The sequence below is a fragment of the Bos indicus x Bos taurus genome, chromosome 3, assembly GCF_003369695.1.
Source record: "Bos indicus x Bos taurus breed Angus x Brahman F1 hybrid chromosome 3, Bos_hybrid_MaternalHap_v2.0, whole genome shotgun sequence".
NCBI classification, from domain to species: Eukaryota; Metazoa; Chordata; class Mammalia; order Artiodactyla; family Bovidae; genus Bos; species Bos indicus x Bos taurus.
This window is the reverse complement of record NC_040078.1, coordinates 115,624,873-115,649,097: the sequence shown is the minus strand read 5'-3', so window position 1 is coordinate 115,649,097 and position 24,225 is coordinate 115,624,873. Positions and strand designations below refer to the sequence as shown.

The following is a 24,225-nucleotide window of genomic DNA, read 5'->3' as shown; positions in this document are numbered from 1 at the left end:
CATTAAGATAATCAGGCCATTAATTACCCTTTGGATCATTAAATCAGCCAGTTGCAAAATGAAATTTCTGCCTCTATTACTCACTTGAGAGACCACAGGGGTGGCCTTTAATTTATCAGTGAGCTTGAGATACAAAGGCTGGGCTGGGGGGAGGGCAGGCGGGGAGGGGGGATAGGGTGCCCCCCCACCCCCCCACACTCGGCGGCTCTGGCGGCAGAGGCAGGGCATCAATCCGCCATGCTCGGTGATCGTGGCAAATTAACTAGGTGAGATAACCTCCGCTTCCAAAGGCAGAGGCTGGGGGTATGTAAATAGATGAGGGCAGACAGGGAGATCAGAGTCTGCACACCACTTAGCAGGATAATAAAGGAAATCATCCTTGATTATCAGTGCTAATTTGGACACTGCCGGTAGCTTGTTATGCGTGTTCTGAGTAGCATTTAATTAATTCAATTGCTTGTTAATGAGGGAAGTGACATGTGGGGAGCAGATGTCACCCAACTGCAGATGGGTTCTGGTCATCACGGCAAAGTCCTTTTTTTATCCCCCCCCCCATGTTTCTCCCCCTGCCCATTTTTCTTTTCCCTTTTTTTTTTTTTTTTAAGGAAAGAAAATAGGAAAAGGTGTCAAGCATAGAGGAACACTCAAAAGAGACAAAACACCGACCTCAGCGGGGCCAAGAGCTGTGGAAAAATAATAAGATGAGACAATCCTGGGGCCGCGTGGGTCCGCACGTTCCCCGAGGCCGCATTTGGATCAGTGCATCTTTATGCCAGAAATTTGAGCCTGAGATTACGATATTGTGATCTTAACGATCAAACCTAACGAGACAGAGACGTGGCCAAGTGGGGCTGCTTTTAATATCTCGGAGGGAGCGGTGGGGATCCAATTATTTTCAGTTTGGATACATTTCCCCTTTATCAATATCTCCATGTGCATAAATAAGATGAAAGTGGCGTTCGGAAATCAAAAGGACACGGAACTCGGATCACCGGGTGGACCCGCTCGGCCTGCGAGCGTGCGGTCCGTCAGTCTCTCCCACGCAGATTCCTGACGTCCGGCCCCACGGCCTCCTCCCAGACTGACAGCGTTTTAGAGGTTAAAGACAAGAGGGGCGCCCAGGGGCGCAGGGGAACTGACACATGACGGAACCCAGAGAAAGGATGCTTGGAGAGGGAAGGGAACGCACACCCATCAGCAAGCTGGGGTCCCTTCCGAGTGGGATCAAAGAGACGGTGGATGATTTCAGCTGGGCTCAGAGCTTTTCCCAAGGGCTCTTTCATGGAATTGAAAACGCAAGCTCTCCACTTCCAGGTTCCTTTGATTTCCTAGACCAAATCGGCAGGCCCCCAAAGCGCCTTGTAAACAGGCTACCTGCCGTGAAATGCAAATAGCAACTGGTCCCTGCACACCCTCCCGGGCTTTGGCCAAAGCCCGCCACCTGGAGATACAAAGATGGGAGATGAAGAGAGAGCCGCTCAGCCCAGCAGAGTTCAGCTGCTGCCAAGAGGAATGCGGCTGCGGAGGGCTCTGATCGGTCCTGGTAGGACATTCTTTTCCCTGCAAGTCAATCGAAAAAGCTTCGAAGTGCATGGGGGATGGGATTGAGAAGAAGGACCTGCCTTAAGTGATGCAGACTGGCCCCCCGAGAACACCAGCGCGTGGCTGAGCGTGCCAGGATGCGCACAGAGGCTTGTGGAGACGGCTTCATCGTATCCTGGGCATTTTGCTCACGAACCCACAAGGGTTCCAAGGCTCCAAGGCTGCAAGACCCCCTGACGTGTATTCCAAGCGAGCCAGTTTTCTGTCTCACTCACTCACTCCAGAAAGACGCACACGACTGTTTTAATGTCTTTACCTCCGAATCGTGTCCTGACACGGGTACTGGAGCCCTGCCTGGTTTCTCCAGACCCTGCGGGCGTCCACACACTCAGGCACTGACCGGCCTGCAGACAGCAGGTCGCCCCTCTGTAAGCCCCCGACGCTAGTTCTGTTCCCACCTCGCCTCTCCCTCTGCAGCCCCATTTACAATCAATATTTTAAGTGTGTGCTTAAATGGTATCAATAGCAATTAGAGGGGAATTCTGATTCCACCCCAGATGTAGTTAATTGTTACCACATCGATCTCTAACTGGCTCCTTTCTCCAAATTAAACCTCCATCACAGAGTGGGATGAAGGGCCCCCTCTCCCCTCCCACGACAATAAATTTAATATCGAATGCACCGGGGGAAAAAAAATGGCAGTTGTTGCAGAATCCATCCAAAAAAAGATTTTTTTTTTCTTCCTGGGAGTAATTAAAAGATGCTTTTCTTGACTAATGATCCCCCGGTTTAGGAATGGGAAGTCAATACGGCTTTGCCGCCGTCAGCTTCGATTGATCTCTGTGCTGTTCAAGTTTGAACGGCAGTTCTCGGGGCAGCTGAGAATCGCTGGAACCAATTATGAGCCGTCCGAAGCTGCCCTAATCAGGGTGCAGGGGACAGACGGCTGGTCAGAGGACCCTGCTTCCCTGTGTCCTGTGTCCCCTGCAGGTCTGGGCGACACCGTGCAAGGTGGTTTCAGGTTTTTTTTTTGGAGAAGAATCTGCTGGGTTCTACTTCCCCATGGTCTTGAGTGTGTGTGTGTGTGTAAGGATCTACTGGGTTCTACTTCCCCATGGTCTTGAGTGTGTGTGTGTGTGTGAAGGATCTGCCGTGTTCTACTTCCCCATGGTCTTGAGTGTGTGTGTGTGTGTAAGGATCTGCCGGGTTCTACTTCCCCATGGTCCTCAGCCTGTGTGTGTGTTTGAAGGATCAGCTGTGTTCTACTCCCCCATGCTCCTGAGCGTGTGTGTGTGTGCGTGCATGCGTGTGTGCTGGGGGAGGAACAGCACATTTCTAATTATATGCCACTGTCAGAATGAATCTTCTGAACAAGACAGAATGGACGGAGCTTCTCGGGAAAACAGCTGGGCCCCTTTTCAAAGAATTAGACTGGATATATTGCACTTGGCTTTTCCTCAGATGGAGATAAAAATTTATTAAAATATTTCTTTTTAGTATTACCTTAGGGCCACATTAGCGAGCCCTCCAGCTGTTTGTGCTAGCGAGCACCGCCAGTGGAGACAGCGAGATGGGGCGGGTAGGGGGGTGTATCTCTCCTGGTCTTGGGGAAGCAGGGACCAGGCCAGGCATCACTTCTTACATTGTAGGTGGAATTCCATGCGGACATTCCAGGGCAAACGTTTTAGTTTTCTGTCTGTTTGAAGATACTGCAGGAGGTAGTGGAGGAGGTAGGGGTCTGGGTTTTCATGATGCAATTATGTTGAGTTGTTTCTGAGTGTATCTGAGGCTCTCCCTCTGTTCTACCAGGACCACCGCCTTCAGACTGGTCTCCTCACCTGTCTCCATCTCTTCCTATGATCCTGCTGGCTGCCTCTGATCCTCCCGGGAACAGGTGGGACATTCATGAACACTTAAACAGCCCCAAGAGCCCACCCTCTGCCCACCCCCAGTGAAAGTGAAACCTGCTCAGTCATGTCCGACTCTTTGTGACCCCATGGACTATACAGTCCATGGAATTCTCCAGGCCAGAATACTGGAGTGGGTAGCCATTCCCTTCTCCAGGGGAATCTTCCCCAAATAGGGATCGAATCCAGGTCTCCTGCCTTGCAGGTGGATCCTTTACCAACTGAGCCACCAGGGAAGCCCAAGAATACTGAACTGGATAGCCTATCCCTTCTCCAGGGGAATCTGCCCAACCCAGGGATCGAACCCAGGTCTCCTGCCTTGCAGGTGGATTCTTTACCAGCTGAGCCACCAGGGAAGCCCACCCACCCCCAGAGTCACTGTTAAAGCACCACCCCTGGCTCACGAGGTCTTTGCTCCGCCATGGCCTTGCCCTTCCCCATCCCTCACTGTACCCACGGCTCCACCTCCCCAGGGGCTCCCCAGGCTTCCTTTGGCGTTCCTATCTTTGCCTAAGCCTCCACCACACACTCCCCACACTCCTAAGCCTGGAGAACCACCCCATGGTTCCAAGGCCAGCTCAGAAGACATTTCTCCTGAACTTCCCTGAGACCACAGACCCCTTCCATCTCTGAATGCCACTGGGTCCTGGCATCCTTGGCCAGCTCTGAGCACACACACTCATCACTGCAGACCTCAGGTCATCACTTGGCGACCACTTCTGTTCTATGAGAAGGCACTCGATGAATATTTGCTGAGTTTAATTAAAACCACAACTCCCTGGGAGAATTACCAAAGGCACAGTCAATTCTCAAACATGTTTTATCTTCTTAAGAGTTGAACAGAATTTAGAAACTCCAAAGTTACGTTGGGCAAGACCACATAACCATACCATCCTCACCATAGGAAGTTCATGACAATGACTCCACCTGTGGGAAAGGAAGACTCAAATGTCTGTAATCTGTAAAGATACAATATGTACAATCCTGCACAGAAGGGGAAGTCATACACTCAGGAACTTAATTAAAATACTCAAGACAGAATAATAAAATACTCTTACATACAGTCTTCACTTATGAAGACAAAACTATTACAAAATATTTCCCAGTTAAAAACTTAACTGACATCTTTGTTTCTAATCATTCTAAACAGTTTCTAGTTATGACAGATGGAAAAACAAACTCTTCTAATTCATGGTATTAAAAATAGTACATATGCTCCTTTTACATACAAACAGTAAGATGTATAAAATTAATCTTTTCTCAACTTACTTCAACGTTTTCTGCATTCACACATTAAGCTCAATCCAATTTTCAATCATTTTTCTTTTTCAGATCTAACTACCCTCTAGTACATGTATGAAAAAATACATGTATGGGAAACTACATACATGTATGAAAAAAATACATATTAAAACACGAACTAATCTTTGAAGAATGCCCCTAGTGGATGAACCAGTAGATTTCCATATTAGCGTTGTATCAAAATTTAAAACTGTAAAAGTGTATCATGTCTTCAGTTTGTAGGACCGTTGCCCACATGGCATATTACACAACATAACTTACGGAAGAGCTCATAGCGCCGAGCTGAGAGGTTTTAAGCAGAGACGCCACACACCTTTCAGTTCCCCACCCCCTTTCCACAGAGCATCTAATACGAAGGGTAGGGTTAATGAACTGGCTTCATTCTCGCAAGTGAACCGAAGGGGGCACCCCAAATTCATTTTCCAGTGTTGGTGAAGCCCACCGCCCTGCCACACCATTATTGCTTATTGATAGAAACCGACTTCCTACCCCTCGCGTGGGGCCCACCCATAGACGGACGCCCAGGTTTCCTTGTCTGATCCCCGGCAAAACACATCAGCGCTGGTGCTGGGAGGCCCAGCCGCCCCCGTCACCGCGCACACTCCTGAGACGCGACGGCTGCGCCCGCCCACCACGCCTCTGCTTCAGACGCCGGAACAGCCTCGGAGACGGGACGGTCCACCCCGCCTCCGCGAAAGAGGCTTTCTCAGAAGACGGGCCATTTTACCACCTCTTAGGTACATTAAATATGCATGTGTACTCAAAAACGGCTTATAATTGCTGCAAATGAAAAATGAGAAACAGAATGGGCTCAAAATAAATGCGTTTTTTACACTGGGTAACAATTAACACTAATGAGGAGCCACCACACGTTACGGACGCCGTACTTGGTTGATTAAATGTGTTAGGAATACAGTTTAGAAAATAAAATATGTTTGGTTACTATCAACTCACTTAGTGGGAGGTCAGAGGGGAGTGGAGCCAATGGAATAGATGCTTATCAAAGACATAAGAATAACAAAATCAAAAGAATCCCAAATTCCATAATTAGTGTTAACAGCACAGCTTATGCCTATTAGAAATGTATTAATTAAAGTGATATATTCATCAGGTTAGAAGCTTAATACGTCTCTGAGAGAGGGAGAGGGATCCCCTAAGTGTAAAAACAAACATGAAAAATTAAGGAGTTGGAATTATCCACGTCCGTGGAAAACCAACTTTAAACACAGACATTTCCGGCTGGTTATTGGCCTTCCCACCGGTGGCCAGGGCGGTTCTCGCGGTGGCTGTCGCTAAGGTCACTCCTGGTTTTGTTGAGCAGAAGGCCGAGTGAGTGCCCGCCTCCCCGCACCCCTACCTTGTGGAGTCCAGCGAGGGCTTCGTCCGCCCCTGGGTGCTCTCCTCCCAGACGCTGTTGGCCAGCTCGTTCCCGATGGACGACATCACTTTGATGAGCTCAATGGGCCAGTCGTCGAGGTCCAGAGACCGGACTCGAGAGAGGTGGGTGCCGAGGTTCCGGTGGATCCCTGAGCACTCGATACACATGAGGGCTCCCAAGTTCAGACTGGCCCAGTTGGGATCTGCGGGCGGAGGAAGGGGACGCCAGATGCAACCGGACTGCCGTCACTCACTCCCAAGGCCCTTGGATCTCAGGAGCGAAACTGCTAGCCAGACTTCCCCGTCCAGCAGTCCCTCCTTGGAGTCAGGGCCTTAAACATGCTGCCTTGGACACCACCTGGAACTGTCTTAGGCATCTCAGGAGGTCTGACGTGATGGCGGCAACTTTGAGACACCTAAGGCTTTGGCCAAGGCCTCAGAATTCCCCACACAATGAACAACTGAAAGCATGGGTTTGGAGAGAAAACACGCACGTTTGGGCACTTCTGCAGACTCCCTGGTGGCTCAGACAGCAAAGAATCTGCCTACAGTGCAGGAGACCCAGGTTCGATCCCTGGGTCGGGAAGATCCCCTGGAGAAGGAAACGGCAACCCACTCCAGTATATCTTGTCTGGGAAATCCCATGGACAGAGGCGCTTCGTGGGCTACAGTCCAAGGGTCGCAGAGAGTCAGACACGACTGAGCGACCAACACACACAGTGGGCAGACCCCTTGAGCAAGCAGACACACAGGGAAAGGAAAGGAGGCGTGACTGGGTTTCTCTTGTGGATGGCTGCTGATGCAGGGAAGGAGAAGGGAAGAGAGGGACAGCTGGTCATTCCCAAAGCTGCAGTGTCCCCGGTAATTGCCTGCATCCGGGGCACATCAGCATTCTTAGTGGCATGGTGGGTGTGCTTGCAAACTTCAAAGATGAAAGAGGGGCTCACCACAATGAGAACGTCTGACTCTCAGGGATCTTACTGAGGGGCAACCACCCAAGCAGTTCCCATTTCTCCATCCTTCACTGCTGGCAAGATGGTTAGGTTCCTGCATGACTCGCAGAGCGAATCGGAACAGGCTTTGGGCTTGGACACCGAACCACGGACATCACGTGGGTCCAGGGAACAGCCCTGGGGCGCCTGGTGTGGAACTGGCTGGCCTGGTCAGGAGACTGAGGACCCAGGCCCAGGGCCGGCCTCATGCTAGAGTCTCCAGCTGACTTCCAAAGATGGGGCTGACCTTGACAGTCAATGGCTTTCACCACTGACAGAAGCAAATAAGGCTTCAATCATCCAGGAATAATCAATACCTTACTCCAGGTAGACTTGAAGAGTCACCAAAAAAAAAAAAACCAGGTAACTGACATCATATTTATCTGGAATCATTCTATAAATGGCAAATGACCCAGGAGGGACTTTAGGCTAATTCAACAGAAATCAGCCAGCCATTTATTTAATATTTAACATAGGAAGGCAGGAAGGGGGTGGGGACCATGTGGCGGTGGGGTGGGGGGGACACACAAGAAGAGGGGTCTGTGACCTCAGAGGTGGTCTTGGTGGGGCAAAAAGAAACAAATGCCTGCAGAAATAATAATAATGATAACACACAGAAAACCAAACGGCCTTGCCACCGTGTCATTGCTCGTGGCCCTGACCTCAGTCCCTCAGCCTTTCCCTTGTCTTCCGAGAAAACAAAGCAGGTTGACCTAAGAGCTTAGGGTTAAATCCTGCTCCGTGACTGGCTCTTTGGTGACCTGGGCTGTCTAACTCGACCCTTCAGACTGTTCCTGTCCCTCTAGGAGTGGGACCCACTGTAGCACCAACTATTACAGTCACGAGAATTGAGAGAGACAGTGTCTGGCAGGATTGGACACAGACCTGAGAGATAACGTGTTTAAGAAGTGGAAGCTTAGGATCGCTTTTCTCTCCACACTTGTCAAATGTGGCCTCACTCTAAACCAACTGGCCCCAGAGCCTCCCCTGAACCAGTCTCCCCTTCTCACTCCCCGTCCCCAGCCTGGGCACTCACCCGCCTGGCCCACTCCCAGAAAACTCTCTTGCCCTCCAATCGGCCACACACTGTGAAGCCCGTGAGCCACAGAATATTCCCTTTAAAGGGGTCTTCCAGATGGTGGGAGGAAACCATCATGGACATGTCTCCTAATGGAGGTTCTGAGAATAATCAGATTTTGTGCTTTTAAAGATCTCTGATAAAAAAAAAAAAAAAAAAGATCTCTGATAAAAACACACTTCATGTGATGACTTCTCTTCTTCTAACTTCATGGCATGATGCAGCTTGAAAGTAAAAGTTAAAAATTCAAACAAAAGAAGACGCTTTAAAAAAGTCCCTCCAGGAATGTGCAGAAGAGACCTCTTCTGTCTCCTGGAGGCCACAGACTTGGCCTCAGCATCCTGCTCTTAGCTGCCCCGCTGGCTGGGGTGGTCTCTCTCCCAGGCGGGCTCTCCCCTTCTCTTTGATGTGTGACAGTCCCGAGTTCTTCCTGTAAAGTCACCCAAATCCTACCTGAGCAGCAGCTGCCCTCTCCCTGAACACCAGAGCCGCTCGGCCGTGCACCCTGCTGTCTCCCTGGCTCCCAGCGACTCCCTCCCCACCCTCTCCGGCCCGGCCCCCTTCTGCACCAAGTCTGCTCAGTGTGTGCCCTGGGCGCTGGGTGCGGCGCAGCATGTGGGCAGCTGGCTGAAGCCCTGCACCAGTGGTGTGATTGTGGCTCATGGGGTTGCCAAGAGGCATAAGCAGGACTCATGAGAAGCCAGAATGGAAATGATTACGAAGAAGCGTTCACACAGGGACAACTGAGTCACTTTGCTATATGGCAGAAATTAACACAACACTGTAAATCAACTACATTTCATCTAATTAAAAAAGAGAGAGAGAGAGAGAGAAATACTTATGGTGCCATCAGAGAGGCTTCCGTGCGCAGGGCACTGTGTTAAAGTCCAAACAAAAGCACTTCAAGGCCTTCCGCACCATTACATCATGCACTGCACCTTCCACAGCAGATGACAGACATGGGCTGCAGCAGCGTGGGCTGCGGCCGCCCACCCCACCTCCCTCTGTCCAGGGCGGAGCCTCCCGCCCTTGTGAGTACTCACTCTGGGTCTCGCAGTCCACGCAGTGGGAGTTCCCGCGGATGTTCCGTATAGACTGCAAGGCCATGGCCTCACTCTGGCTGGTCAGCCGGGACTGGGCACAGAGGGAGACAGATAAATGGAAGATATGAGGACCCTGAGATAAGTGTACATGACTGCGAAATAGCACCCGGGAGTCACCGATGGATCGTGAGCAAGCACACAAGTTTTGGGTTCAAAACGGGTCTCCTCTCCAGATGCCTTTGGGTTTCCCAGGCGGTGCCAGCGGCAAAGAGCCTGCCTGCCAACGCAGGAGATGTAAGAGACGCGGGGGTTTGATCCCTGGGTCGGGAAGATCCCCTGGAGGAGGAAGTGGCAACCCACTGCAGGATTCCTGCCTGGGAGATTCACGGACAGAGGAGCCTGGCGGGCTACAGTCCACGGGGCTGCAGTGTCGGACGCAATGGAGCAGCTGAGCCCAGCACACTAGATGTCTCTGGGATGGAGCTCAGCTGATGAAAAACCCATCAGGAGCACGTGGTAAGATGCGACAGATGAGAGGCTCGGTGCCCAAGACACGTCTGCTGGTTCCTCGTCAGGCGACCACGCCCCCATTACACTCTGCGCCTTGGGGACTCACTTCCCATTTCCTGTTCGGACTGTCGCAGCAGCAAGGCCACCGTGCAGTGGGGGGTGGGGGTGGGGCGGAGGGGACTGTGCAAGTGGCTGGGGGCATTTATGCTTCAACACATCCTTCATCGTCTTTTCTGAGAAAGTCACAAAGTACAAAGGGGGAAAGGACAACATAAAATGATAAACTATCATCGTTAGGTTTTATTAATATTTTGATACCTATTCTAAGCTTTTTTTGAAAAAAGCACATGTATAGAGATAGAAGTGCTTTATTTTTTATTTTTTTAGAAGTGCTTTAAAAAAAAAAAAACCAGCACAGCATATGTTACTTTGGAATCTGTCTAATGTCATAGCGTCATCTCTCAGTGGCATCACGTAACCTCTGGCATCATTTTAATTCATTTATTTATTGATGTGGTGAATATCCAGAAGTTTTATTTTTTATATTCTAAAATTTGATTTCGGAAGGTAGCTATTACCTATGTTACTGATTTTCAGTCTTTCGGCACCAAGACTTCTTAGAGAAAGTGTCATAATAACTCTGGCATCATTTTAAATGACTGCATGATATTCCACTTATGATGACTTATTTATGAAGCTTTCTTTGATGGAAATTTAGGCTGTTTCCTGCTCTCCTCTACTATGAAGAGTGCTGTGAGGGATATGTTTACTGATAAAACTTTACATGAATTCATGATCATTTACTAAGGATGAATTTTTCAAAATAGAGGTGGCCAGTAAAAGGATGTACCTTTGAAGGACTTTAAGGCTCATGATGGATACATTTAATACAACGGTCAAAGCCAAATAAATTCCAGAGGACACTTGGAATAAACTTGATGTTTGTATAAAAATTATTCATAAATTGAAGCATCGTTATGTCAAATCGTTTGCTGTTAAATAATTGATAGCTGACCACTCAGTCACAAACTACAATTTATTAACTGCCACCATTAGGGTAGCATAATACATCATTAGGGTTTTATTCCATGCCCAAATATTCAAAGTGTGTAGAACAATTTCTGTTGGCATCTGGAGTGAGTGTGTATGTGTGTGTGTGTATGAGTGTGTGACTGTCTCTGTCTACCTTTATAATCTCTTGGATTGCCACCGATTATCCAAGGGCAGCTAGAATACGTCATAGCCCATTCTTTTCCCCTCCAGCTGTTCCTTGTGGATATTATTTCCATGCTGTACACCTGCACGCCTGGTCAGCAAATGCCCAAGGTGAACGGGTACAAGTCTGCCTTTGTGCCCAGCGAGTCCTCCTTCTAGAAGCGGTGCCTGACTGAGAGGGCACACGTCCAGGGAGAGGGAAAGGGCAGCATCTTGAGGCTGGTGTTTGCATCAGGCCCGAAGGTGATGCTGGCCGTGTCCACGGAGCAGGGAGCTGGGAGGAGAATGGCAGGGCTGTGAAACAGAAGAGGCCAACGCTGTGCTCCACCTTCCTGAGTCTGATCCTCTGGCATGGATTCAGGGTCCGACTCGAGATACTGTGATTTTATGCAAAATCTGGAGACGCGTTTTGTCTGTTCAGCCAATTCCTGTTCTGAAACCGGCTTCCTGAGCTTTGTGGGTGATGCGTGTCTTTGGTCCCCGTCAACAGGAGACCCGGAAGCATCCTGAGTTTGCTTCAGAAGCCACATCTGCGGCCGCGACTTAAGTAAAGCCAAGGTGCTCAGAAATGAAAGGCCCTGGCTCTCCCCACTGTGGGTATAAAACTTCTTTTAAAAAGAGAGGCAAATTACATTATAATAATAATGACTGTGGTCTGGTTTACCCTGGTTAAAGAGGGTAATAAAAATAGATACTCCATCTTTCTGAAAGACAGACTCCCTTCTTAATGACAAAGCTGAACATAAATCATTGGCAGAAATTTCTTTAAATGGTTACAAATGAAATTGCAGGTTGAGAGGCCATGCTCTTTCTCCTGGTTTCTAGTTGTTCACAATCTAAAAAATAAAAATGCTCTCTAAGACGTTAGTGTCCCAGAGAAAGGGTTTAAAATATCCAAGCATAAAAATAATGATTTTTGAAGGAATACTCTGATTGGAAAAAGGAAACAAGAAAAATGACCTTTGTATAAGGACTATTATGGGGCAGTAATTCAGAAAATGCAGGTTAAAATCTATTTCTCCTGGCTAAACAAACGCAAAAGAATGAACTCTAATTGAATAAAGATACATACCAGGCTTTATCAACAGAATTTAGAAAATGGATATTTTATCTTCCCTGAACTCACTGCACACTCATATACATGCATGCACTTTTCATGGAAGACAGTACAACAGTTTCCTAACTTGACATGGATTTGAATTGGGGGGGGGGGGCGGCATTTGTGAGAATGGAATAGGGCTTCTTTTTAAACCAGCACTTCTTTTCCAGAGGGTGTTCTGCCTAAAAACGGATGTGGACTCATAAGCCACAAGGATCCAAAAGATTCCATCCTCTACAATTAAAGGTCAGTACTTTACATTTGGGGTGACATTGAGAGAGAAAAAGATTTAAAACAGGATACTCTGCCATGCTGAGCTAAGATACTAATATATGATACAGGACATGCATCGACACAATGTTTCATTATCTTCTTGATCACCTCCCTTTCTGCATGGAAAAAGTGAAGGTTTTGTACCCATCTCATGGCCTCACAGGATGCACCCCGTCCCCTGCCCCCGGCCGTTTCCCTTTCAGGATCAGTGGCTCCTGGTTTCTGGGGGTGGGCTGGGGTGGGGGCCTGGGGCAGGCTGCTCCGGGTCTTACCTTGTTCTTGCTGCTCTCGCACGACTGCAAGCTGGCGAGGATTTGGCTCTCAATGGCCTGGACCCACGCATCTCGCTCCTCGTATGTGGTGGCTTCAAAGTGCCACGTCTGGCCAGTGAGGGACACAATGATAAACTCAAAGTTTTCTTCTTGCTCTGAAACACAGAAGAGTGGTGGGGATGAAGAGTTTAGCTTTCATGAGACCGAGGCCCCTCCGCCAAGTCCCCGGTCATGAAAGGGCCTTTGGGTTCAATCGCACCTGCATGGGGCCGCGGGCACGCACAGGACCGGCCGCCCCGCCGTGGAGATCTGAACCCGCATACCTCCAAACACTCCGGATTCGGTTCCTAAAGCCAGCGTGGCTTAGCTGGGTTTCAATCAATGCTCAGGGGAGGAGGAAAAAGGAAAACCAGCGTGTGATGTCAGCGCCTCTGTGCTGGGCACAGATGAAGCGACTCGGGGATATTGTATTGTAACTGGTGTTCTTGATATTGTAAGTCGGTGCCGGGCTCTGAAATTGACAGCGGGCTGAAAATCAAGTGAACCCTGCTCATCTCAGGGTGCAATTTAATTTCTTTATAAGCACCTGGCCCCGATCCACAGATAACACCAGAGCAAAGAGGGAGGCCTCGAGGGCGCCTGTCATTTCAGGGCAGAAGACCAGGTTCGCTGGGGAGACTCAGGCTGAAGAGCGAGCAAAATACCAGGTGATCTGAAGGGGGACCTTGTGGACCAGGAAGAGGAGTTCCGATGTTCAAATTCCTGCCCCGCCACCTGGCACGCCGGAGTCCGGACGAGTTCTTTACCCGTCCTAGGCTCATTTCCTCACCCTCACAATGGGGGCGACCCACCTTCTTCAGTGCGTTTTCCACCAGCTAAATGATGTGCACAACTCAGGCCCTCAACAGTCTGGGCCACGGGACACCCCCCACGGCGCCGGCGCATGTCTCTGCCCTCATCTACCCTCCTGCCTCCGACACAAAACAAAAGGCGGAGGAGGCGCCGTGTGCAGACGGCACAGCCAGCTGCAGCGAACCGTGAAGACGTCTGCACGTGGACTTCCAGGCACCACGTCTCAGACAAGCGGTAGTGTCCCATCACGGGCTGCTGGACGGCGTGGTGTCACCATCTCCTGGGCGAGCGATTGTTATCAATAATGCAAATGACCCAGTGCCCACCTGGCGGACTGCTGCTCGAGTCTGTTGCCTCTGACACCCACACGTGGCCGTTCTTTCTGCTCAATCTAACAAATGCCTGTCTGCTCTGTCTGCCACACGCCTGGCTCCTTCAGCCTGTGTCCCAGGCACCCCTCATGGTCTCTGACTTCTGACCTCCGAGGGTTCCATACTGTCTGGCTGGCCCCGCCCCCTTTCAAGGCCCCGCCTCACTGGCAGCCCATCAGCCTCTGACAGGAGGATGCTCCCTCAGCCTCCGAAGCACCTGCAACCACCTGCAGGCCCCTCTCTACCTCCCCTTTGGTCTCAGAAGAGAGGCAGCTCTTACTCCTGTGACTGAGAGACCCTCTCACCCGACCTCACTGATTCCGGGCAGGTGGGGACCAAATGCTCATGTCTGTGTCGGCCACACCATACCTGGGGCCAGGGGACCGCTTCCCTAGACAAACACGGAATGCCACGGAAACAGGGCCACACCACCTTTTCACGGAGTCTTTGTGTATTCTGATGACAACAGTATCATGTTCTACTCAACATCAGCATCGCTGCTCTCTCAGGGTTTAGCCTGCTGGTGGGAGAGGCCTCAGTCTGCGGATCCTGCTCTGAACAACAGCTGGTGAAGGTGGGTCAGGGCCTCTCCCAGTCATGTTTCTTGGACAAGAGGACCCACGACTCCCATCAGCTTCTCACACGTCTGTGACCCTCCCTCCCGGCAACTGCTCAGAGCTCCTGTGACGAGGGTGCTTTGTGGTGGTGTGGAAGAGCGCTGGCAGAAAAGGAGCAGGTTGCAGGCCCACCCCCCAAAGGGGCCAAACTGGGCATGGCGTGGAGCAGACCCAGGACAGCCCAGTGAAGGGGCTGGACAGGAGGGTCCATGAAGCGGGAGGGGAAGGGCCGCTGGGGTGCAACCAGACATCCGGAGCTGGGAAAGCTCTCTTCCAAGAGCCAGAGTGGAATCAAGATTTTTTCATATAAAAACGGAAAGACCCAGTGACTGAGCACCACCCTTCCCTAATGGAACTGTAGAATTCTGAAGATTCTACAAAGAAGGTTTGAGCCAGATGGGTTGGTGAGCAAATGCATAGATACATATGTAGATACATCTAAACAAAAATTATACCAAATGCTAATTCTCTTATCATGTCTAATTTGGGGAAAGTACCTAATTCTAGAGAAATTAAAGTGGAGATGGGGACCCAGGAGTGAAAACGCCCTAGGATTTTGCACTGTTACCCAGGAGAGTTGAGGACTAACTTTAGACCTTGGTAGATTAGATACACATGAGAAAATCCCAGGGTTCGCCTCTACGAGAAAAGAAGTAGCATGTATGACTCTCTAACAAAGAAGACAGAAATTTAAAATACGATTAAAATCTTTTATCAAACCAGGAATAGAAGGGAATCCTCTTTCCGTGGACAAAGCGCAGCTATGCAAACCCAAAGAACATTATTCTTAAGGATGAAATGTTAGAAGCGATCATCTCACATCAGTTAAAGGAAACCCCAAGGAATCTACAAATGACGAGACATAATACTCGCAGTTAGTAAATGGGCAAGATAGAGGACCAATATAATGAAATGTTCATTGCATTTCTGTGTACAAGGATCTAACAGAAATCGCATTTAGATGTACCTGTTTATAAATTCATTTCTTTTCATCTGTGAGGGGAGGGAAGGATACAAAGAAATGTGAATGAGCCAAACAATTCCCTAAAAGTCGCAATACAGAGGGTGACCTGGGACCTGTCGTCAGTGGTAACCGGTGGGAAAGTGAGGACATCACACAGCATTTAAGGTGATGAATTAACTCAAGAGCGTGAGTGGCCAGAGAGGGTTCACCCGTCTCTAGAAGATGAAACCCTGGGTGGTCCACTAACGATAATGTAACACCAGAAAGGCTCAAAAGAGCGAACGGAAGCAGGGTGTCCCATGCCCCGAGCCTGGTGACAGCAGCTCATGAGAAAAGGCTGGGATTGAAAGGTGAGCCGCAGGAACATGCCTGGATGACCCTGGAAAGCAAAGCCATGTTTCACGTCATAATTGAGAACCCACCGTGCAAACACCCCAAACTCGATTCATCTGACACGGTGTCCTTTGGAGAGGGGGCGTCCAGTGGGGTGACTGTCAAGCCAGAAAGGCACACGATTAATTATGTGAGCCATGAACACGGGAATCAGAACCCACAGTCCCAATACTTCAGTGACCGAGAGAGCTGCAGCCATAGGCGGTGGTGGCCGTGACTGTCCGTGAGCGTGCTGTGTTTCTAGGGTATGAAGCATGTTCTCGGGCCCTGAGCTCTCAGCCACAGGCAGGTATGAGTCGGGACTTGTGGTCAAGGCATTTCAGTCCATAGTAGCTCACTAGGCAGTTAAACACTGACCAAACGTTCTTATGTGATTTTTTTCTCGTTTTAACTGAATGGCTTGGCCTCGTCCTGGAGAGGCAAGGGTACGCTCCTTTAAGTCTTTTCCATGTGGGATCAGGCCACAGCTCTGGAATAAAGACGCCTTGGGTGGTGCCTGTGTTGCTGGGATGGCCTCTTCCCAGTGGGCCATGCTCAGGGGCTCCCTGCTGAGCTGTGGATGTGGACATCTGGGCTACCTGGAGGACGGGGCCCAACTCAGCATGGAGAAGACAGGGAGGAGGACAGGATGGACCACCCCCATGCCATCTCAGTGCAGCGGCAGCCCAGCCTTCTTTAGGATTTCAGGCCCTGGTGAAGAAGGCCTGATTCTTTATACCTGAAGGCCCTGTCTTTATACAGAGCCGGTCAGTTAAGCGACCTCACTTCCTGAGGAAGGGGTTAAATCTGCGCACGGAGTTTAGTTGCAATCACTCTACGCCAGCAGCATCCATGGACCCCAAGCTTATGCTGATGGCTTCGTGTGTTTCCCTGGATACTGCTGGTATGTGGCTGTTTTTCTTTTTGAGGGAGATTAATATGTTGAAAGTTGCTCAGTAGTGTCTAACTCTTTGCGATCTCATGGACTGCAGCCCGCCAGGCTCCTCTGTCCATGGAATTCTCCAGGCCGGAATACTGGAGTGGGTAGCCAATTCCTTCTCCAGGGGATCTTCCCAACCCAGGAATCAAACCAGAGTCTCCTGCATTGCAGGTGGATTCTTTACCAGCTGAGCTACCACAGAAGCCCAATATGTTAACTTTCCTGATGGCGCAGTGGTAAAGAATCCACTGGCCAATGCAGGAGATGTGGGTTCAATCCCTGGGTCGGGAAGATCCCCTGGAGAAAGAAATGGCAACAACCCACTCCAGTATTCTTGCTTGGGAAATCCCAGGGACAGAGGAGCCTAGCGGGCTAAAGCCCATGAGGTCGAAAATGTGTCAGACACAACTTAGCGACTAAACAACAATAATACGTTAACGCTTACAGATACAGTTAGAGTTTTCAGAACTGAATTATATCTGCATTATGACTTTTCTTTGCCTCCCAAGATTAAAAAAAAAGTAAGAAAAAGGATTATAGAACAGTTACATTTTAAATCATGCTACATATGACTTCCATGAAGGAATACTTGTTTCTTTATAGTGAATCTACCGCATGGAATAATAAATATGAAAATAATACTATTGGGCTCCAAGTTTGTGTCAGGAACAACGCTAGGACTTTCTTGGCATCATCTCATTTACTCTGATTACTTCCTTCTCTCAAGGTGGCCAGCACTGCTTTGTTTCTTAAGAACAAACAAACATTAAAAAGAAATTTCTCCTAGGGTATCCAGTGGGAGGTGGAGGGGTCTCCCCACTTCCAAGTGAATTTTTCTGTTATTTTTCCCTCACGCCTGCTATCAGAACAAGGTAATGAGCTCTTTTAAAGGTAATTTCCCCAGAAACTCCTAAGCACTAGTGTTATATTTCTCTTTTTGTGTTTTAAAATTATTATATTTAAAATTTTTTGGCTGCTCTGCTTGGCACGCAGGGTCCCAGTTCTCCCCTACCCACGCCAGAATCGAACCCGTGTCCTCGTCTTGGAAGGCTGAAGTCTCAACCACTGGACCACCAGGAGTTCCCAGTGTTTTATTTCTTTTTAACTCGTCACATCTGGAGAATGCTGGGGACGCATGGCTGTGGACGTGGCAGTCATCAGCTGGGAACGTGCCAGCTGCCATCTTCCTGCATATCCCGCTCTGGAGCTGGCGATCAGTCCACACGGGGAGGAGGGACACGCCCATGGACGCCAGGACAGTCAGAGCCGGGAATACTCATGGCCACTCTGGTCTGTGCTACTGGGGGACACATCAACCAACTGCTCTTATCCAAGTCGGGGCCAAAGGACTCCTTCCTTCTCATCTGGGACCTGACAAGACACGGCCCACGGTTATCCATGGGCGGGAAACCCTCTGCTATGGAGGCCGCTACCTGTGGACAGGTGAGAGCGCTGCCGACCAGCAGAGGGAAGCAGGGGTGGGATGGACCCAATGCCCGCCAGGTCCCGGGTCCCTGCAGCCAGCTCCAGCCCCCTGGCCTACAACTGGTTTGGATAAGCTAATCCATTCTTTTCCCTCCCTTTTTTCCCCCTGCTTAAATCCATTTAAATTTCCATCACTTCCAAACCCAGTCCTGATGAATCCAGTGGAGAAAAGATCTGTGCCCTGATGAATCCAGTGGAGAAAAGATCTGTGCCTAATGGGAGCCTCTGAGCTGCTGCCTGGTCGGCATCTTCTTAGGTCCACACATGGTAAGCCTCTAGATTTAGTCCTGGCTTGTATTTCTATACCATGGAGCTGACACTCATTAAGTAAACAGTAGATCTGGGGACCTAAATACTAAATATCATCCCCTCGTCTGTGTGGACAGGACATTTACAAGCTCCTCCCCATGTTCAAACAGGATGTCTATCAGGTGACACAGCCCTATTCCAACCACCAGGGGACCAGAAGGACCCCCGCACATCCCTGAAGCGGCTCTGGGATGCTATTTTAGTATTTGCAACCAGGTAAAAAAATAAAAATAAAGATAAAGATAATTGGCGGTGAGAGGCCAGTGAGTCAGAAAGACAGAGCATCCCTCTCCAACGTCACCCTCATTTAAAAGGTGAAGAATGAGAAGGCTGAAGTTCTCACTGGCTGCGTTTCAAGCGTTTCCATTACTACAAACCGCCTTTTCGTGACCATTACAGCAGCTTATATTTAATTCATTCTGTAAATATAGAATTCAGCCTGTAGAAATTCCTGACGACATCTAAGGGACAGGCTGTCTCTCAGCCTTAGATACACAGGTGATCATGAAATTTCAACCCCCTGGTCCCCTGGTCGTGAAAAAAAAAAAAAAAAAATCAAAGCCCGCCACACCCAGAGCCCGAAAAGAAAGAACGGTGTTGTCTCACAGTGTGACATTCCAGGGCTTAGCGCTTTCATAAAGTTCTGTGATTAGGCTCATAGGGATTTAAACAGTTTTCCGTGTTTAACGGTTAGCTGTGGAAAGTCCACTATAATAGTATTTTAGCACCATGAACCTGTCGAAACCAACCTGCCCAATTATTCCAAACGACATTAATAACACCGGATATTACACTAATTGCGTCCAGTTTCTATGCAGACGAGGCCCCGTGGGGCTCATTTCGCCTCCTTAGGGGCAAGCAACTCAGCCATCAGACTGATTTCACAAGAAATCCCTCCTCATTACACAAGTCCGGGCTGTCAAACTTTTTTTTTTTTAAAGGTTAATGGGCCAATCAGTCATCAATTATTTTTGCGGAATCTTAGCAGGCAAAGGGTTAAAGGGCTAAAGGCAGCTGCAACTGATTTCTACTTGGAGGTTGTTTTCAACAGGGCACACTTGATGAGCATGCCTTTTGGGGGTGGTTGGAAGGCGAGACGGACGGAAGCGCACCTCCTGTCTTGAGGGGCGGGAGCTCCATCTTGAGCTGCCCACTAGGAGAACAAGGGCCCCGTGCTCCTGAAGAGGCCGAGAGGGTCCGGACCCTCCTGCTGGTCGGATGCACAGTGGCTTAGAAGGGCCTGCGAGATGCAGGTGTACTATGTATGGTGATGCGGAATAGATCAGTTTCTCTTCTGCATTTGCAAGGACTCAAGGTGTCTGCAGACATCACTCATTCCATGTTCTTCATTGGCCAGGTGAGGAATCTGGTCCGTGTTCCCCAGCTCCCCTACAAACCTGGAACCTGGACCCTGATGTCCATATCTATGCATGAGGCTAAGCATCCTGCCGGATACAGTTAATGACAAACACATGATGAAAACCTGCTATTTTAATGGTGCAGAGTTGACAGCGTCCAGCATGGAGGGACCACGTGTCCACCGGTAGAGGTGGCCAAAGAGTCGAGGCGCCACCAACTTCAGAGGCTTTTCGACAATCACCCTTTCAAAGTGCCCCTCGCGTAGCCAAGGCTCGTGGGGAAACTGCCATCCTCTGCGCTTGTGACGTCTGTTGTCAGAATTGGGACTTTGGTGTTAGGGTTCAGCACGGTACCCTGATGACTGTGTTAATAGCAACGCAAACCCCTGGTCACACACTTTTTTTCCTGAACAGATTTTGCAATGAGTTTCTGCCTGCTCCTCCTTCCTCCTTTCAACTTTCTGTTTTATGTTGGGGGTAGAGCCGATTAGCAACATTGTGAGAGCTTCAGGTGCACAGCAGAGGGATTCAGCCACACACATCTCCCTGTTTCTGCCGGAACCTCCGCAATGTCTTTTCTCTGCATCCTTCAGGTCCTGGGCTCCCACTTTTGGGGTTCTCTCTCCCAGAATGCCCTTCTCCCTTCCTGCCCTGCCATGTCCTAACTAGGAGCCTTGAGCTGCTCACTTTGCCCGGCTGGTCTCTTCTGTGGTCCAAGAAGGAATGGGATGGACTATGATGACAAAGGCGTGCTGTGCCTTCCTTTCTTTTGCCAGGAAAAGACCTTCATCATTAACCCCAAACAGCCTGACGGAGCCTCAGAATCCTTCCCAGTCCAGTTCTCCAGGCTGTTGTTGTTCAGTCGCTGGGTCGTGTCCGACTCTTTGTGACCCCAAGGACTGCAGCGCACCAGGCTTCCCTGTGCTTCACTACCTGCCGGAGTTTGCTCACACTTGTGTCCATCGAGTCAGTGAGGCCATCCAACCATCTCATCCTCTGTTGTCCCCTTCTCCTCCCGCCTTCAATCTTTCCCAGCATCAGGGTCTTTTTCAACGAGTCAGCTCTTTGCATCAGGTGGCCAAAGTACTAGAAGCTTCAGCTTCAGCATCAGTCCTTCCAATGAATACTCAGGGTTGATTTCCTTTAGGATAGACGGGTTAGATCTCCTTGCTGTCCAAGGAACTCTCAAGAGTCTTCTCCAGCACCACAATTCAAAAACATCGATTCTTCTGTTCTCAGCCTTCTTTATGGTCCAACTCTCACATCCGTATGTGACTACTGGAAAAGCTGTAGCTTTTATATGGACCTTTGTCAGAAAAATTTTCCAGGTAGCCATTATTATTCATCTAAGTTGGAAACCAAGATCGAACGCATTTGCTAGTCTGCCCCCTTCCTAGGTCCCCCACAATCTGTACCCTTGGAGACTACGCCAGGCTTGGTCAAACATAGCCTCAGGATTTTATGCTAATTTGAGGAGTCCTACAATTTGTAAAATAGTTCAATACTTCTGCTTTCAAAGCATATATTAAATAAGCATGTGGTTTAGATATTTTACCCAATTATGATGAAAACGACCCACGTTTAAGATTTTAGCCCAAACCCACCATAACATTGAAAGTCAGTTTCTATTTATTTTCAGCTTTTTTCTAAGAAAAGATAAATGTGAAAAATATGGTGTCTGGGACTGTGCAGACCCAAGACCTATAGCAAAAAAAAATTAGTTAAAAAAATGCCCTCTTCCACTTGAGGAGCTGTTCACTTTAAACAAAAAGAAAAAAAAAATCATTAGTCTTTATAGACACGCTGGTCATGGTTCTCAGGTAAATATTTTTGCAAGCTCTCAGCTTGGTAAATGTATTTGTTTAGCCCAGAGTCCGACTGAAGTGTTATACTGTGGCTTAATTTAGGACAAGGGCAGAATTCATGTTGTGAAAAAGCAAGACCCCAGAGGGAGGTCACAGAGTTAGGACTGTTTACTGCTCCGTGTTATCACAGGAAGATCCTCATGAAACACAGAGAAGGTTTTGATTTTCCCAACACATTAGACAGAGGTGCGAGGGCAGCCGGAGAGCCAGGCCACGAGACAGCTGTTGCTCCCGGAACAGTCAGGGGCCATGCACGACTTCTAAATTATGGCGAGTGATTGGATTCCCAAATGAAACCATCTCAGGAGGCAGAAGGTGGCTGTGTCAACATGCTGGCACCGGCTCGGGCCCAGGCACCCCGAGAATACTCAAGGCCCCAGCTTTCAGTTTAGAAAGAGGGAACCCAGAGACCCCTGTTGGCATTTATCTGGTTACTAAGCAATGCTCCATACACTTACCGTTTGCTACTCATTCTAACTTACATTCATCACTTTTCAGAGGTCCCCTGCTCTCCGAATCTACTGGGACATGGGGCCCAGGACCCTTCCTCTGCCCAGAGCCCAGAGTGAGAACAAGGACACTCTGACGGGCAGGCTCTAGAACCTTCCACGCTGCCCCCACCTCCGGCTCTTCTCTCCTGGCTGCAGCTCAGCACAGGGATGATTATCTATCTCATCTTTTCTTTGAAATGCTGAGGGCTGGAAAAAGCTGGCAATCTTGCTTCTCTCCCGAGAAAGTCAAATCCTGAAGCAAGCTCCAGCGAAAGGGTTTCCTAAATCTGGATTTATCTGCATGAAATCTTGGCCGTTCATGGTTGAAGAGGGCTGGCTTTGGCCGATCCTGCCCTGTATGGACACATTCCACAGGCCTAAAACGTCTGTGCTTCATGCAGTGTGTTCCCAGAGATGGTTTTCTATGATGTCAGCCTTTATGACAGTTTCGCAGCAACCAGAGTGTACCCAGTTCCACAGTCAGGGCTTCATCTGCCTCTCTCAATTTCTTCTTCAGCTGTCCTTTGGTGCAGGTTTTATGGTCTCCATTTCGGAGAAAGAAAACTAAGCAGGGAGGAGAGGCCCAGCAACACCAGGAATTCACAAAGTGGGAACACGGCAGAGCTGGGGTCGGACACAGGCATGCTGGACTCAAGAGCCCAGTTTCTACATCTGATGGGTCTTTGGAGGACGAGGGTACAGTGGAACTGGGAGAGGTAGTGAAAGGCGTCTGGGAAAAGGAAGTTTGACTTTTAAAATCCCCTCTTACACTTTCAGGGGCAACGCTTCCTGCCGAATCTCAGCTCCCTGCTACGTAGATGGTGCTCAATCTTCTGCCTTTTCTTTGAGTGCGTCCGTGGCATCTCTGACACTAGGAGCAGTGGGAGCGGTGCGTGCAGGCGCCGTGTTACCTGTCTCTGGACACAGGACCTCGCTGACTGTCCCCACTTTACAGATGGGGAAACCGAGGTGCAGAGAGGGCGTGGGGATGGCCCCAGCTTTGAGCTAAGACGTGGGGACGTGAGAACTAGACCAGGACTAGTTGCTTAAGATAGTTCTGTGGCTTCTGATCAGGAACCAGGCTTTGACGACAAGTATGTACATGACTTACGGAGAAGAAGAGCCTGGCTGTAGTGTGGAAGGCAGCCTCAGATGGTGGCCCCATACAGGTCAGCACACACACGGGGCTTGGGGAAGGCCGCTGGGGACAGGGGTTGCTGGTCACAGGACAGGATGCCAGGAAATCTGAGTCCTCAGCCCTGGGGCACATCACGGCTCCAGACTCCAGAATCCATTGTGGCCTCAGTCTCCTCTAAACCTCCAGGCCAGCAGAGCCTGGTTGGAAATTCTCCTTTCTCACCCTGCCTCAGGGTCTCTGTGACCCTTCCTGGGCTGACTGTCAGCCTGACCCTCCATCTGCCTGGGGTCCAGCTCTGGGCACCTGCACCATCCGTGGGTCCTTGACAGGCGGGAGCACGTGAACATCACCTGTAACTGAACTGGACGTGGATGAGGGGGGCATCTCAGATCTGTGCCTGAGGACTCCAGAGGGTGGAGAGGACATCGCAGAGTTAGGCCGGCCACGGGCTGGCCTGCTCGTGTCTGCTCCTAGAAGAGGGACACTCTTGGCCGTCCGCTGGAGGAAGGGGGTGTGGGCGTGACTGGGGCCCGAGGGACCACCAGAATGAGACTCATGTTTCTCCACAACGGGGCCTGTGTGGAGCCATGGTGCTTGGCACCTCCGAGTTCCCCCATCTGGCCTTTGCGCTATGGCCAAGGACCCCAGGTAGGCATCACATGCCTGCCTCTGGGGCAAGTTCCATCCACAGACACGGAGTCTACACCAGGGCTGAGCCGGCACTTCGGGCTGTACTGAACCCCGCTGGTAGTCGACTGACATGGCCTGTCCCATACATACGGCGTGGGTGGGCCTGGCACCCCTGGAGATGCTCTGTGTTCCACGATACATCTCTTTACCCATTTACACTTCA

At 49.7% G+C, this 24,225-nt stretch overlaps 1 protein-coding gene across 11 annotated transcripts in view; it reads right to left on the bottom strand.

The window, feature by feature from the left end:
• AGAP1 (ArfGAP with GTPase domain, ankyrin repeat and PH domain 1) overlaps positions 1–24,225 on the bottom strand; it is a 569,465-nt gene that overhangs the window by 59,791 nt on the left and 485,449 nt on the right. For all 11 annotated transcript variants that reach the window (XM_027537985.1, XM_027537986.1, XM_027537988.1 and 8 more), the window contains 3 exons: positions 12,611–12,765; positions 9,242–9,332; positions 6,109–6,331 (listed from right to left, as the gene is read on the bottom strand). In XM_027537985.1, coding sequence (XP_027393786.1) covers positions 6,109–6,331; positions 9,242–9,332; positions 12,611–12,765 — 469 coding nt within the window. The remainder of the gene's footprint in view (positions 1–6,108; positions 6,332–9,241; positions 9,333–12,610; positions 12,766–24,225) is intronic.